This window comes from Zymoseptoria tritici, chromosome 4 (genome assembly GCF_000219625.1).
Source record: "Zymoseptoria tritici IPO323 chromosome 4, whole genome shotgun sequence".
Taxonomy (NCBI): domain Eukaryota; kingdom Fungi; phylum Ascomycota; class Dothideomycetes; order Mycosphaerellales; family Mycosphaerellaceae; genus Zymoseptoria; species Zymoseptoria tritici.
In genome coordinates, this window is record NC_018215.1 from 377,455 (window position 1) to 392,020 (window position 14,566).

General features: G+C 55.3%; 5 protein-coding genes across 5 annotated transcripts; 3 read left to right on the top strand and 2 right to left on the bottom strand.

Annotated features, from left to right (window-relative positions):
• Positions 1-223: 223 nt before the first annotated feature.
• On the bottom strand, positions 224-1,546 carry MYCGRDRAFT_70658 (uncharacterized protein; the record flags this gene model as incomplete). The annotated part of the gene is made up of 1 exon (XM_003853531.1): positions 224-1,546. One exon carries the CDS (start codon positions 1,505-1,507, stop codon positions 224-226), a length of 1,284 nt encoding a protein of 427 aa, XP_003853579.1.
• Positions 1,547-3,206: 1,660 nt separating this feature from the next.
• On the top strand, positions 3,207-5,221 carry MYCGRDRAFT_40797 (uncharacterized protein; the record flags this gene model as incomplete). Its single annotated transcript, XM_003852780.1, has 2 exons — positions 3,207-3,681; positions 3,732-5,221. 2 exons carry the CDS (start codon positions 3,207-3,209, stop codon positions 5,219-5,221), a joined length of 1,965 nt encoding a protein of 654 aa, XP_003852828.1.
• A 524-nt stretch (positions 5,222-5,745) lies between these two features.
• Positions 5,746-7,497, top strand: MYCGRDRAFT_70665 (uncharacterized protein; the record flags this gene model as incomplete). The annotated part of the gene is made up of 2 exons (XM_003852781.1): positions 5,746-6,083; positions 6,138-7,497. 2 exons carry the CDS (start codon positions 5,887-5,889, stop codon positions 7,495-7,497), a joined length of 1,557 nt encoding a protein of 518 aa, XP_003852829.1.
• Positions 7,498-7,894: 397 nt separating this feature from the next.
• On the top strand, positions 7,895-9,674 carry MYCGRDRAFT_57559 (uncharacterized protein; the record flags this gene model as incomplete). Its single annotated transcript, XM_003852782.1, has 7 exons — positions 7,895-8,086; positions 8,143-8,404; positions 8,458-8,583; positions 8,635-9,007; positions 9,113-9,156; positions 9,222-9,280; positions 9,372-9,674. The coding sequence occupies 7 exons, from the start codon at positions 7,946-7,948 to the stop codon at positions 9,603-9,605; spliced, it is 1,239 nt and encodes a 412-aa protein (XP_003852830.1).
• Positions 9,675-10,750: 1,076 nt separating this feature from the next.
• On the bottom strand, positions 10,751-13,502 carry MYCGRDRAFT_92284 (uncharacterized protein; the record flags this gene model as incomplete). The annotated part of the gene is made up of 5 exons (XM_003853530.1): positions 10,751-10,850; positions 11,167-11,235; positions 11,306-13,188; positions 13,246-13,341; positions 13,398-13,502. 5 exons carry the CDS (start codon positions 13,500-13,502, stop codon positions 10,751-10,753), a joined length of 2,253 nt encoding a protein of 750 aa, XP_003853578.1.
• Positions 13,503-14,566: the final 1,064 nt, after the last annotated feature.

Consider the following 14,566-nt stretch of genomic DNA (forward strand, 5'->3'; position numbering starts at 1 on the left):
CTTCAGTGGTAGCCAGGAATTCCAGCATAGATCAGATTGGTTGATCAAGGGAGCCTGAATTAGAACAGCAGTCCTTCTAGATTCCAGTACTCTCTCTTTTAGGGTTCGGTCAAAGACCAAGCCAATCAACACAGCGGCAAGCCTCCCATCCTCGTTCGTTTCGCGGAGATGTTCCCCCATCGCAATGGACCTAGGAGACTCATGATTCGTCAACGTCAATTGTTCACCCCATAGCCTTTCCCGTCCTCTCCAATTCCCTCTGCTTCGGATCTTTGCCCCGTTCGATCGCCTCGTTCCTGGTCCTCTCCATCTCCTTCGTCAACGCTGAAATCTTACTCTGCAACTCCTTGTCCATTCCGAGCTCCGGAATATCCAACCTCGCCTCCTCCGGCATCTTCCCGTCATCGGACTGCTTCCTCTCGTCCTCGATCCGCCGTGCTTTCTCCTGCCACACTCTCAACTCCTCCATCAACTCTTTCCGTTCATATCGCATCTCGAACCAATGATCGAACGCTTTTGGTCCTCCGAAGCAGATCCCGTAGCCATCGCAGTAGCAAGCGCTCATGCTAGGGCAGTGTATCGGTGCGGCCGTGAAGATAAATTGCCACACATACTCGAAGACCCGGCCGGAGAGGTAGTCTGTCAGATCTGTCCGGAGGAGCCAGTCCCGCATGTGGATATAGCGAGCCTTGGGAAGAGCCAGGATACGGTCCTTGGAAACGGCGAATTGCGCGCAGCAGGGTTGGGAGAGGACCGTTGGGATGGGTTCTCCTGGGAAAAGTTCAGCCCAGCTTTGTCCAAGGAGGACCTCTTCTGGCTTCTCATAGCTCTGCTCAGTCACGCCCGGGTGCAGCCATGCCGGACAGCCTGGATCCCAGTGGCATCTGAGGTTCATGTATCCGTCTCTCAACACGCGTTCGGGTTTGAGGTGACGGACTGCTTCCGCGGAGTCGAGTCCAAGGAGCTCATTGTTGTGCCACGCTTTCTGATGCGAGTGGATGAAAATGTTGACGTCGGCAAGATCGTCGTAAAAGTCAATGATGTAGCTCAGATACACCATCACCTCGTGGCCCTTGTTCTTCGGCGGACGCAGTGTCGCCTTTTTATCGTCGACCGTGTATACAGCTGTCGTCAAGCTTTTGTCCTTGAGCATATCCCCCAGCTTGTCCTCTATCCAGCCAGTATACTCGCTGAGAAGTTTTGGCACAACGAGACATTTGGTGTACTTGCTGCCCGGAGGTTTCAGCTTGCCCTCCGGGTACGGGCTGATCGACTCGACCTTCGGTTCCTTGAACCCAGATTTACCGCCATTGCCTTCTGCCGGTCGAAGGTGAGGTGACACGCCTCCTTCCGCATAGTATTGTTCCTCCGTCGACCCATACTTTTCTCCCAAACCGACAGCCTCAGGAAGATGAGCCCAGGAACCATTTCGAATCGCGGCGTATACGAGTATTGTAACGAGGGTACTGCAGGCGACGAGTATGGGGAGAAGGCGACGAGGGAACATGCTATTCCGGCGAAAGGGCGCCGTTGTGGTTTGCTGTTCAGAGATCGAATAGTGGCTAAGAAGCGTTTTTCGGATTGGCTTCGTGATGGGATCTCCTGGAGATCTGCTGCTCCAGTGCCAATTACGGATTGTCCAGGTGTCTGATGAGATGCTCCGCCATCGAGAAGTCTGTCGAAATGTCCAGCATCACTGACCTGCAATCGAGACGCGACGCAGTATTGGGCGGCATTTTGCGCGAAGATGATGTGCGGGCAGGAGCTTGCGCAGATCAGCTCGGATGGAACTAACGAGGGTTCGAAACACTTCACGCTAGCACGCGTCTCAGCATGGGTGGATGGGCCATGCAGGAAAACGTCTTCTATCGATCACCGCTCTACCCAGATGTCTCGTTGTCTCATGGTGGTATGAGAACAGTGAAGGCATGTATGAGCGATCTTGAAATATCCGCAGCGCGTTGGTTCTGTGCATCGTATATACACATAGAAGTGGCAAAGCTTCAGGGTTCGCAGGCTTCACAAGAATGCATGCTGTTTTCTTCGTCGTACGTTCGGGCGAAGAGTATCTGAGTCTCTGCGAGCACGGAGTAATAGACCAGCAGGCTGAATGCTCAGTCGTTGCACGTGCCTCCGCCTTAATGACGCGCGGCGCGGCAGTGCAACTCGGATGGGGAGGGCAGGAAAACGTGCAGACGATGACGCCCTTCGCGAGGTATGGGAGCGGAGGACCCAAGAGCGGAGCCTGGGCAAAGAAAAGCCCAGCCTTTGAGCTCCGCCGGTGGCGTAAGCTGTCCGACCCGTCTGACCATTTTGGCCTCTTAATTTGCAGCCGAGCCTCCTGCCGAGACTGCCAAGTTTGCGATGAGACTAGGATCATAGTCTAAAGAATGGCCGACTCTGGATTGATAACAAGACTCCGCGGCGCCGTCAGGGTGGAATAAATCTTGCCTTCTCCCGTGCGGTACATGCCAATCTTCGCAAGGCGAAGCTGCTGAACAACTGGAGAGGAAACTGCCATTTTCCTGCGACGTGCTAGAGTCGCGATGTATATCTGACACTTGAGAGGGGTATGATCTGCCAAGGTAATCATTCCGGCAAGAGAACAACAAAACAGGGAGAGAAGGTCTCCCTACCAGAATAGGCAGTCGGTTCGACACTCGGATATGTTCAGCCGCCTCCAGCAAAGACGAATGTACAATAATACTGCAAGTTGGAGGAAGAAAGGACAAAGACGGTCGGCATATGATTGGTCAATCCGAGCTGAGAGCGGAACTTCGGCGTCCAAGACACTAACGGGTGCGCCAAGCTGAGGAAGGCGCGGATTCCGCTACGAGGAGAAGGCGCGACCCTCACCTGTCGTGGTAGCGGGCGGTTACTTCTTATGCCTTGCCCCCGCAACTTCGAAAATGCCCAGACTTTCTTCTCTTTGCTCCCCTTGTTGTCTTGCTGCCTATCCGAACCTGAAGTTGAGGGTTGTGACAATACCACTCAGTACACCAGCACAGTCGCTCGTCACCAACCGGTGTGCCGTTTAGCTGATTGCTTCTTATTCTCGCCCTTTCCAAAATCGGTTGTCTCTCGAATTGGTTCCAAAACCAACCCAATCGACACAACCGCAAGCTCATCTCCTACGATCACCATAGAGAGAGCCCTTGGCGACGCCAAGCACCTTTTCAACCCCATCATCCTCTTACGATAGCTTGATGGATCCCTCAACACCACAGACGGTCGCGCAGGCCGTGCAAGCAGCCACGCAGGCCGCCGCGCATCAGCCCTCACCTCCCGTGCAGGCACCGTCGCACTCCACCTCGACCATCGACAACCTCACATGCCAATGGCAAGGTTGCGGAGAGCGATGCGACAACGCCGAAGCCCTCTATGACCACGTCTGCGAGCGTCACGTCGGTCGCAAGAGCACCAACAACCTCAACCTCACCTGCCAGTGGGGAGCCTGCCGAACCACCACCGTCAAACGCGACCACATCACCTCCCACATCCGCGTACATGTCCCGCTCAAACCACACAAGTGCGACTTTTGCGGCAAGGCCTTCAAGAGACCGCAGGATCTGAAGAAGCATGTCAAGACACACGCCGATGACAGCGTGTTGATGAACTCGCCGCATCAGGGACAAAATGGAAGAGGTGCCAGCGCAGGCATCGGACAACAGAATGGCAAGCGTGAGTCCGCATCCGCGTATACGCATCAACTCTGCTAACCTTCTCTACAGCATCCTACTACACCAACGGCCACGACAACTCCATGAGCAACCCATACCCGAGCTACCAGCCGAGCATGGCCAATGGCGCCGGGGCTGGAGGCTACGCCCAAACCGCTGGCAACGGTCAATACGCTGGATACGGCTCCGTCAGCTACCCCAACAGCTCTGCCATGGCCGACATACAGTCCATGGACACCCGCCGTCGTGCTATCGAGGCGCTCAACGACTTCCTCGGCGACATCAAGCGTCGTGCGATTGATCCTAGCAGCTACTACGACGTCGGTCACAGACTCCAAGGCAATGCGCTGCCTCTTCCCGTCCAATCTGGCACCGGCTACAACACTGGATACAACAACAGCGGATACACCGGCGGCAACTTCAACGCTGCGAGCCTCCTTGAGTCATTTAACCACGGCGGCATGAACGGAGGCGGTGGACAAGGTGGTGTTGCCACTGGAGGCTACTCTCTCCCACTTCCCAACGCCCGTACCAAGGGCGACCTCCAAGACATCGACCGCTTCCTCGAGCAGCTGCAAGCAACGGTCTACGAGACCAGCAAGGGCTACGAGAGTGGCAGCCACGCTGCTGCAGCTGGCATTCAACAACCTGGTCTCCACGCACAATTCACTGGCGAGTTCGGTCTCGGCCACGGTGGATATCGGTCCAGCAACAGCCCTCCCAGCTTCCAAAACCACCTCAGCAGTGGTGGACTCGGCAGTCTCGGCGGCATGAGCTCCAGCTCCATGCAAGGTGTTCCCGCTTCCGCCTCCGCTCTGGATACCCCAGCCTTGACTCCCGCATCCGTCTCCTCGTACAGCTCTAGCCACTCCCCAATGAGCAGCCACAGCAGAGCGTCATTCGGCAGTTCCGGTGGCCACATGTACCCAAGCCTACCCGCCGTCACCGGCATGTCCGACATTGGCTCCAACTACCCCACCACAACGTCTGCACCAGCATCTGGTCTCTCTTCCGGATTCGAAGGCCTCGACGGTCGACGATACAGCGGTGGCCGCCTGCAACGTCAAGCTCCCGCCAGCGAGTCGCAAGACACCGAGATGGCGGATGCGGAAGATGCTGGCAACCGCACTCCAAAGCAGTCCGACGTGAAGCGTCCAGAGAGCAAGGGTGACAGTAGCATTGACCCAGCTCTCCGTAACGAACACGCCGACTCATCCGCATCGACCCCAGCTGCTACGTCCGAAGTCGACGACAAGCGTCAGGAGGAGTGGGTCGAGAACATCCGTCTCATCGAGGCATTGCGGAAGTGGGTCGGAGAGCGACTCAAGGTCGGCGACTACGACAACGGCGAGGCATCAACCGAAGACCAAGCGGTCGACATGGACATGAAGACCGCCGAGACCGCAAAGATGGTCGCGGAGAAGCTGCGGGGCGCCATCAACGAAGCCAACCAGCAGGAGGCTGCAGCTGCCGCTGCCGCCGCCGCCGCCGCCGCCGGTACACAGGAGGATGTCAAGTACCCAAGCTTGCCGACGGCATAGACTGCCCCTCATGGATTCACGATTGTTGTTGATTAAGGCTAATGCCGGCGTTGATGGAGTGTTGAGGATACAGTCCATGGACTGAGACGAAGACCCAGTCTCTTTTTTTGTTGTTTTAGACTCAACCGAGGAACGGTTGCGCGAGTGCCTACGGGTAGCTGGCTGGCGTTCTCTTTTATGTTGTCGGCCTGCAGGTTCTATTGTTCAGAGATTACCTTTAACGAATTGAGGTGAAATGTCAATGACACAATCTACCCGCTTTCTGCAGTGTGTATCGTAATCTCTTTACGAACGCTACATCATGGCTCTTGTACTGACAGCCTGTATCTGTCTTTGTTATGGAATGGTGGAGAGGAAGTTTCATCATTGTTCCCTCAAGCTTGGATCTCGAAGGGAACGTGGTCTCCCTTGCCGATTTCACTGGTTGTTGCTTCAGCTTGGCGGTAGCCAAACAACTCCCGACTTCACCTCGGACTCCCTCGCACCCACAATTATTCAACCCGGCATCTCGCTTGAAGACAGGCCATCAGCCGTGACCCAATGGTCAGACGCACGCGGTCCCTAATCCGCGCGCTGGTGGAGCCGCTACAATAGGCACATCAAGACGTGAATAGCCGGAGCTTCAAGTGCGTGCTTGTTGCGACTTGCATGAGCTTACCAGATAGATGCACTTTCGGGACTTGATAATGACTCCGGGAAAGAAGGATGGAGATCGGCGGAGGTACAAGTATGAGCGACTGGGTCGCGAGAGGGAGTCTTCTTTACTGCGGACTTCCTCTCGATTAGAGAAGCTCAAGAGAGTTGGTCTGCTGGGCATCATGGTTTTAGCATTGGGCTTTGTGGCGGTTTTGCTTGTTTCTGGGTATGTCAATCGACTTAATACTTGACAGACGAGCTCATACTGATTGTCGTCCAGGTCTTCGGCTTCTCCGCCAACGTATGGTGGTCGTAGTTGCGATTCTGTTCAGAATGGCTACCAATGCCAGCCAAGAATCTCACACTTCTGGGGACAATACAGTCCGTGGTTCAGCGTAGAGTCGAGTATTCCCAACCAAGTCCCGCCCAAATGTGAGATCAGCTTCGCTCAAGTGCTCTCCCGTCACGGCGCAAGAGATCCTACTGCTTCCAAGTCGAAGGCGTACAACGCGACCGTCCAAAAGGTGCACGCCACCGCAAAGTCTTACCCAGGAAACTACGCGTTCCTCAAGGACTATGAGTACACACTGGGAGCCGACCAGCTCACGCTCTTCGGCGAACAGCAGATGATCAACTCGGGTACAAATTACTACCAGCGCTACCAACATCTCGCTTCTAAGTGCACACCTTTCATCCGCTCAGCCTCCGAAGCTCGCGTTGTCGAGTCTGCTCAGAACTGGACTCAAGGATTCCATGCTGCCAAAACAGCCGATCGCTCGAGCAAGCCCAATGGAGACTCTACCTATCCCTACCCCATGGTCGTCATCTCCGAGGCCTCGGGCTCCAACAACACTCTCAATCACGACCTTTGCACCGCCTTCGAAGATGGGCCGGACAGCACCATCGCCGCCAATGCGCAAAAGACCTGGTCGAACATTTTCGTTCCTCCCATCCAAAAGCGTCTCAACAACGATCTCGGCGGAGCAAATCTCATACTTACCGATGTCGTCTACATGATGGACCTCTGCCCTTTCTCCACTGTCGCCTCTCCTGGAGGGCAAATTTCTCCATTCTGCGACCTCTTCACAGAAAGTGAATGGCATCAATACAACTACTACGAGTCGCTGAACAAGCACTATGGCTACTCGCACGGCAACCCTCTCGGTCCCACTCAAGGAGTTGGTTTCGTGAACGAACTGATCGCTCGGATGACAAGCAAACCCGTGCAGGACCACACGTCTACCAACCACACTCTTGACGACAACATGGCGACGTTCCCGCTCGGAAGGGAGTTGTACGCGGACTTTAGCCATGACAATGATATGACCGCCATCTACTCGGCCTTGGGGTTGTACAATACTTCCACCACGGCTCCCTTGCCGAATACGACCGTTGTCGAAGCTGGTGGTGCAGGAGGGTATAGTGCGGCGTGGACGGTCCCATTCGGAGCGAGGGTCTACTTTGAAAAGATGCAGTGCAAGGGAGAGAAGGAGGAGCTCGTGAGGGTCATTGTCAATGATCGCGTGGTGCCGCTAGCCATGTGTGAAGCAGATCGCCTAGGACGGTGTAAGCTAGGCAAGTTCGTGGAGGGATTGGCGTTTGCCAGGAACGGCGGGAAGTGGGATCAGTGTTTCAAGTAAGAAGGAGGAACCACATTGATGAGCGTCTCACAAGACCTTGAAGCTTACGGTGCTTCCTAACGATATGATACGGCTAGGTCGGTTTGGAGTCGAAGCGGCCGAAGATAGATGGCCTCGGAGAGGTCATCAGCCTTGCATATCCCTCGCAGCCTTGCTATGCCGACCCACGAACCCTTTGCATTAGTCACAGGCTACTTCTAGCCGCTCAGCAGAGCACTTGGAATGTTCTCACCGGTTCAAAGGAGGTCCTCTCACTGGAGGGCAGCGTAGCCGTTAGCTAAATCTGGGCAGGCCCAGCGCGGGGTTACTGCGGGGGAGGGGCAGTCAGGGACGTCAGATCGTCAATGGACATAAACACAGCGTGTGTGACCATCTCTCTTGCATCTGTAACAGTCTATCCGAAACAAAGAGATCGCGTTTTCAAACCACGGAAATTGCATAGTTCATCATGGTCAACCAGAAAGCTCAAGACGCCGTGCAGCAGTCGCTTGATTCTTGTACTGGCAACAAGGATACCGGTGTGCCTGGACTCGTCTTCGTGGCTGTGGACAGGAATGGAGATGAGATCGCTGCTGCAGCGTCGGGAAAGGTATGTTTAAAGCGATTGGCAGGACCAACGGTAGAATGACTGACGCATACTTCCAGCTCGGCCTCAATACCGACAAGCCCATGACGCTTGACACTGTGTTCTGGATCGCGTCCTGCACCAAGCTGCTGGCGACCATCGCCTGCATGCAAGCGGTAGAGCAGGGTATCCTCAGCCTCGATGATCACAAGCAAGTCTATCAACTCTGTCCTGAGTTGGAGAAGGTCAAGGTCTTGCAGGCTGATGGAAGTTTGGTGGACAAGAAGAACGACATCACGCTGAGAATGTTGTTGAGCCATACTGCTGGATTTGGGTACGAATGTGAGTTGATCGAGCTTCCGATCCGTGATTCGTGAGACTGATAAGGCGAATAGTCTTTAACCCGAAGCTCCGTGACCATGGCCGTCCGGTCGGATACGACGTGTTCCACGCAGATATCGGTGACATCCTCCGGATGCCACTCGTCAACCAGCCAGGCGAGACCTGGGAGTACGGTATAAGTAAGCGGCAAATTCAGTCACTTTGTTCTCGTCCTCTCTGACCTTGTACAGACATCGACTGGGCCGGAATTGTCCTTGAGCGCGCCACCAAGACGACATTGAACGACTGGATCCAGAAGAACATCTGTCAACCTTTGGGAATCTCCGCGATCAACATGCTACCCACGCCGGAGATGAAGAAGAACCTCGCCTACATGTCTCAACGCTGGCCAGGATCCCAAGCCTCGGAGGAGCGCGACCACATGTACCGTGAGCCACTGCTGGCGCAAACCGACGAAGAGAAGAAGCGCATCTTCAACTCCGGTGGCGCGGGAGCGTATGCGAAGCCCAGGGAGTATGTCCAGATTCTGGCGGCTCTGTTGAACAATGGTACCCACAAGAAGACCGGCAAGCAAATCTTGAAGCCTGAGACCGTCGAGGCGATGTATGTGGCACCCGAAGGCGGCAGGCGTAGAGCTGTGACTCGAAACTTGTCGCTACAATGATCAATCATCCACGACATCCGCTGACGTACTTGCCCGGATCTTAGGTGGAAGAACCAAATCGAGCAACATCCGGATTTCGCACGAGCCGGTCAGTGAAATCCGCTGGAAATCGACCGGCTTGATAAGTAATGCTAATCCATATGTCTTTTGTAGGAATTCCCGCGGCCAAGAGCGAACAGACCAACGCAATGCCCGAGATGTATCCGCAAGAGGTAAGCAAAGTGCAGTTCGAAAGTAGCCAAGAAGTCTCACCAGGATTGACGCTTTCTTTCCTGCATCCTTGCTGATCCTGACATCTTCCAGGGCAATCCACCGCAGGGCTGGGGCCTGTCTTTCTTCCTCACAATCGCCCCTGGACCAACCGGCCGAGGCGCCAACACGGCGTGGTGGGCTGGTATCGCCAACCTCTTCTGGTACTGCGATCGCGAGAAGGGCGTGGCAGGCTTCATCGGGTCGCAAATCATGCCGTTTGGCGATGCTCAGGTCATGGGACAATGGGGTGCTTGTGAGGCTGCCGTCTACCAGGCCATTCAGTAGTGCTGTATCGTCAGACATTGGAGCATGGTGATGATCTGTAAATAGTCAATTTGGAAAGTGCTTTGTTCCTGTGGCATTTCAGTGCCTCTTGGCATCAAACATTCCACTGTAGAACGTCCACTCTGCGCCGCCGTGCTTGTGTCCTGCCACCCTTCATCGCGCCGTTAGCTTGTGCTCTGACTGCAAATGCTCCCCCCGGCGCGAGCCGTCGATAACACTCGTAAAATTCCTTCATCCGGTCTCTCATCTCGTCGGCGTTCGAGTCTGCATCATTTCGTTCACCCTCGCTGATTCTCAATACCGACGGGAAGCCCGGTCGCCTGCTGGCCACACTCGACCCGAGATTTGACTTTGCCGCTGTCGCTCTAGAGCTCCCTCGCTTCGCTTCCTCTGTTCCATACGCTCCATCTGTTGCCTTTGCAAGTCGCTGTTGATTCGCGGGCGAGCCACTGACTCCCGTAAGACCTGTACGGCGGCGGTGTATGTGCTCTTTGGTGGATGAAGTCCTATTGGGAGCGTCAGCAGCTGGGTGTGGAACCGCCGACGACGAGGACGCAGAGGCCGCTGGAAGTCTGGAAAAGGGAGTCGTACTGTTGGACCGGTCCGCGGCGGAAATTGCTGGCTTGGCTGGTAGCGCGTGAATCTCGCGATGTGCTTGTCGTTGGCGTCGGTGAAGGACTTGCGGATCCACAGCACCTATCGAGGGGAGCGTCGTAGGGGTTGGGTTCGGTTGTTTGCGTGGCATGCAATTTGCCGGCGCTGAAGGGGACCTTTGATCTGAATGTGACGCAGAACCATCTCTTCGTGCCGCAAAGGGGCGACTTGAGCTTTCAAGCGGGCCAGGATGGCGTGCTTCGACAGGCGAACTGCTCTGTCTCGCTGGCTGCGCTGACCGTTTTGCTCCCTGCTGTGATGTTGTTGGAGATTGGGCATCGGCTTTTGGTGCAAGACGACCTGAAGTTGTTCGACGGCCTGCTTGGTTCAGCGCTTGTTGTGTGTTTGCTTGTTGATCTGGCGTCTTCGTCATTGTCGTTTGTGGAACAGCCAGTCTAGCCCGTTTATTCGACTGAGGCGTCGGACGAGTCGCTGGTATCTGCGACGGACCATCAGAAGACTGCGAGCTATGCTGAGTGTTTGAAGCGCGTTCAAATGATTGTCCATTTGCGGACTTGACATTCGATCTCTGCTGTTCGGATCCTGGAGCAAGACGGATCTGCCTCTCGGCCGCAGGACGATTTGAAAGGTCTGCAGGATGTCGGTCTGGAGCATAGCGATGCCCAAGCTGAGAGGTCGAAGGTTGAAGTGAAGTGCGCAAGGGTGATGCCACACTTGAGCTCGATCGAGACTGAGGCTGCGATGGCTGTTCATGGGTGGGTCGCATTTGAGGTGGCGCTGCAATGACCTTCGAGGGTGACTGTTGGAGCGAGCCTCGGCTAGCTGTCGGAGATGATTGCGATGCTGACCGTGCTGAAGCCGCAAGACCTATATGTCCCAGCGACTTTTCGAAAGGTGGCCGCTTGTCAGCTTCGGAGTGAGCTTCGGCTGTTGGCACGCGTCCCACCTTCGCCGCTGACTGTATCGACCGGTCCACTGAGCGCTGGGATGACGCTTGAATGGCACTCGGCGACGCCTGGGAATGTGGTTGTTCTCGGGTGACCTGAGAACTCATCTTGGTTTTTCGAGGCGACTGCCCCACAGACTTTGGCGATTTGCCGACGGAGTGCTGTGGCGATATTCGAATGGCCATCGGAGAGGCTTCTGCGAGAGCCAATGATGCTTCATGTGAAGAAGCAGCAGATACCGGGCGGGATGAGCCGAATGTCGGACGATATGCGTGAGCCTCCCGAGGAGCTGCTCCAATTCCACGTTGAGAGTGCTGGGAGTGTAGCGATTCGCTTCTTCGTGGCTCGTGGTACGGATGCCCGCTTGGGGAGAAGTCACCACGATAGTGAGACGGATTGCGCGGACCGGTGGGAATCGACCGTTGCGACAACGAAGCATGTGGGCGCACCGTTTGATCCTCCCCGCCTCTCGATGGCGGGAATGATGGCCCCGAAGGCAGCGGCACATTTGGCCGCACAGGTAAGCGGTTGCGTAAGTCCGCTGGAGCCTTGGGATGAGCCCTATTGACTGGTGCGGCCTTTGGAGGACTGACAACGAGACTTCCCAATGAGCTGTCCGGCGGTAGGTTCGGCGTCTTTGAAGGACTGACAGAAAGGTCGTCGTGTATGACATCTCCCAATGAGCTGACGGGGGGAGCACTCGGATTTTCGGGCGCGGAAGAAGGCCATTGTGATGCGGGAATGTCGTCGTCATCGTCCTCATCCTGGGCCTCATCTTCGTCATCATCTTCGTCCTCTTCGAATGCCTGCTCTGCTGATTGCGGCAGACTTGGGCCATGTGAGGCCTCCTCTGTCGGCGTAGCAGATCCTGAGCGAGATCTTGTAGCAACCATCTTTCTGGGAGTTGCCACACGAGGGACGGCCGGCGTCGCATTCCATTTTTTGAGTATTTCGATCGGCACATTCGGCTTCGGGAAGGTTTGGCCAGGAAGCGATGGCAGCCATGAAGAAGCAAGGTCAAGTAATTTCTTCTGGTTTGCTGGGATTTTCCGGCGTCCGTAGGCGATCTTTGGTCGCGTTGTATGGCACACTTCAGAAGAAGTTCCACTCTGCGCCTGTCCCAAAGAATTGACGCCAGTGTCGATAGAGCCGTTTATGACATGGACTGGTGGGCTCGAAGGGGGGTCGACTTGCTCCGTTCGATCGAAATCACCTTTTCCGCGCGGCGTTTCCACGAATGTCTCGGGCACGACGTGCAGCTGCGCGTACCGCTCCTGGTTAGAATGTGGCACAAATCTTGCTGGAGTCTCCGCGACCGTCTCAGGCTCGGCACATTTACTTCCCAGCAGACCAAGCAGCTTCGCACCGATTTTGGTATCCGGCTTGCGTAGAGCTATCACGGGTCGGTCGAGGTTGACACCGGACTGCATCTCGAAACCGTCGTTCTCAAGCCCTGCTTCTGCTGCCGATCGCTTCTGCAACCTGAGTGCCGATCTTCTCGATGCCGCCGAATCTTGGATGTGCTGACTGGAACGCACACTGGTCTCAATTCCTTGCAGCTGTGTCTCTGGCTCCATGGGCGGAGAGCTCCTCGGAACGTTGATTGAAGCCTGACTACCTATCCCAGGGCTTTCCACCTGAGAATGAATACTCTCCTGGTCGGCGTCCCATTCTTCAATCGGGTCGGCGGGAACGAGAGACTTGATGACCCGATCGATGAGAGGCCGAATCCGAGGATCCTTCTCAACTGAGACCGGATCACCGACGAGTTTACGCAGGTGGTGACAATAGTCAATGTCCTCCACTGTGAGTTGAATGTAGTCCTCTTCTGAACCAAATGCGGTAGTGACAATGGTGAAGGACTTGAGCCTGATAACGTCTCCGGTGACTTCGAGATCGAGCTGCTCGCCATCGTCCAAGGCTGATTCAAATATCTCAACAGCATTGTCAGACAAGCGAGCCTTGATGCAAGTCTGCCCGTCCGAGAGGACCGCATTCACGGTATTCCCTGCGGCTAGGACCTGCGATTGTCAGTAGGTAGCCTGACTCATCTCACTCAGTGAGAGGTATGCAAATACCTTGATCAGTTGAAGTTGGTCTTTCTCAGGCTCAAGCGAAGACACGGCATTTCTGAAGTTGCTTCCATCGTCACTGAATCGGCCATCATTCTCGAGCTGCAAATGCTATGTCAGCATGATTTGGCAATTCATAGCAGCATGATTTCGCTCACCTTGACGAAGCTTTTGACCTTCTTCCTATCCGCCCAGGCAAGGACCGCCTCAATCTCATTTTTGACAAAGTCTGCGATCCATGGGTTAAGTGGCCGTCGCGCCATCGTGCCAGCCGTGATGTCGTATGCAGCGCATTTCCGATTCGGTGAACGTCAGTCTCTCGAAAAGCTGCAAAGCGAATTTCGCTATGGTGATGCCGATCAATCGAAGCTGTGGTGCATGTTGTCGTCGTCAAGCTCAGTAGTAATGATATCGCAGAGAGAAGGTCGCGTTGTTTCCACGCACTTCACTCGCGCGCCGACGGAAGTGACGATCCGGCGCGGGCCGCCGCATTAGACCAATCGGCGGGACGGGCACATAACGAGCGTGCGCTAGGATACATCATACCTCCCCAAACGAGCATGACGATTGGGAGACGACGGACTTCCCAAGAGGTGGGTTCAATCGCATAGACATCACTTGTCAACCCCGCTCGATCAATCGCCTTCACAAGCCATGACTGCAACCTCATCATTCCACCGAGGCCATCAATCATGGCTCCAGACAACTCCTCGCCCGCGTCAAGCCATTTCCTACCGTTCTTAGGCGGTAAACCACGACGGGGCTCACTGGCTTCCATAAATTCACGAGCTGGAATAGACAAGGACGTCCGCGCACAAGCTCTGGACGAAATACACAGCACTGCCTCGCGAGCAGATGGGCTGACGTCCTTCCACGACTTCGATGGAGAAAGTGGGCGTGCCGGAGCGAAAGAGCTTGTTAGTAATGGTGTCAGTGGGCTGTATAATCGTCTTCGCTTGACCGTGGGAGGCGGAACACCGGTGAAGCACGCACGGACAGCGTCCAAAGGAAGTACATCGGGGCAGTCTATCGACGCCGATTCCTTGAAGTCACCCTCGCCTGTGCCGATTCGACCAGGTGCTGCATTGACGATCAAGAGGCCGACCGGCGAATCCTCGTCAAGCTTGAGTGTTCCGGTGTCGCCAGCGATCCGTGGTCGTGTCAATAATGGAGAGCATTCAGAAGGTCGCTCCAGTTCCCCTAAGATACACTCGTTCGATGGACAGGTACCTCCATTCGAGTCAGGCGGATCACAAGAACGTCCGACAGAAGAGTTGACGGCTGAGAAGTCGCTTAAACATCCTGTGGATGCCGTCACGCGGGAGGA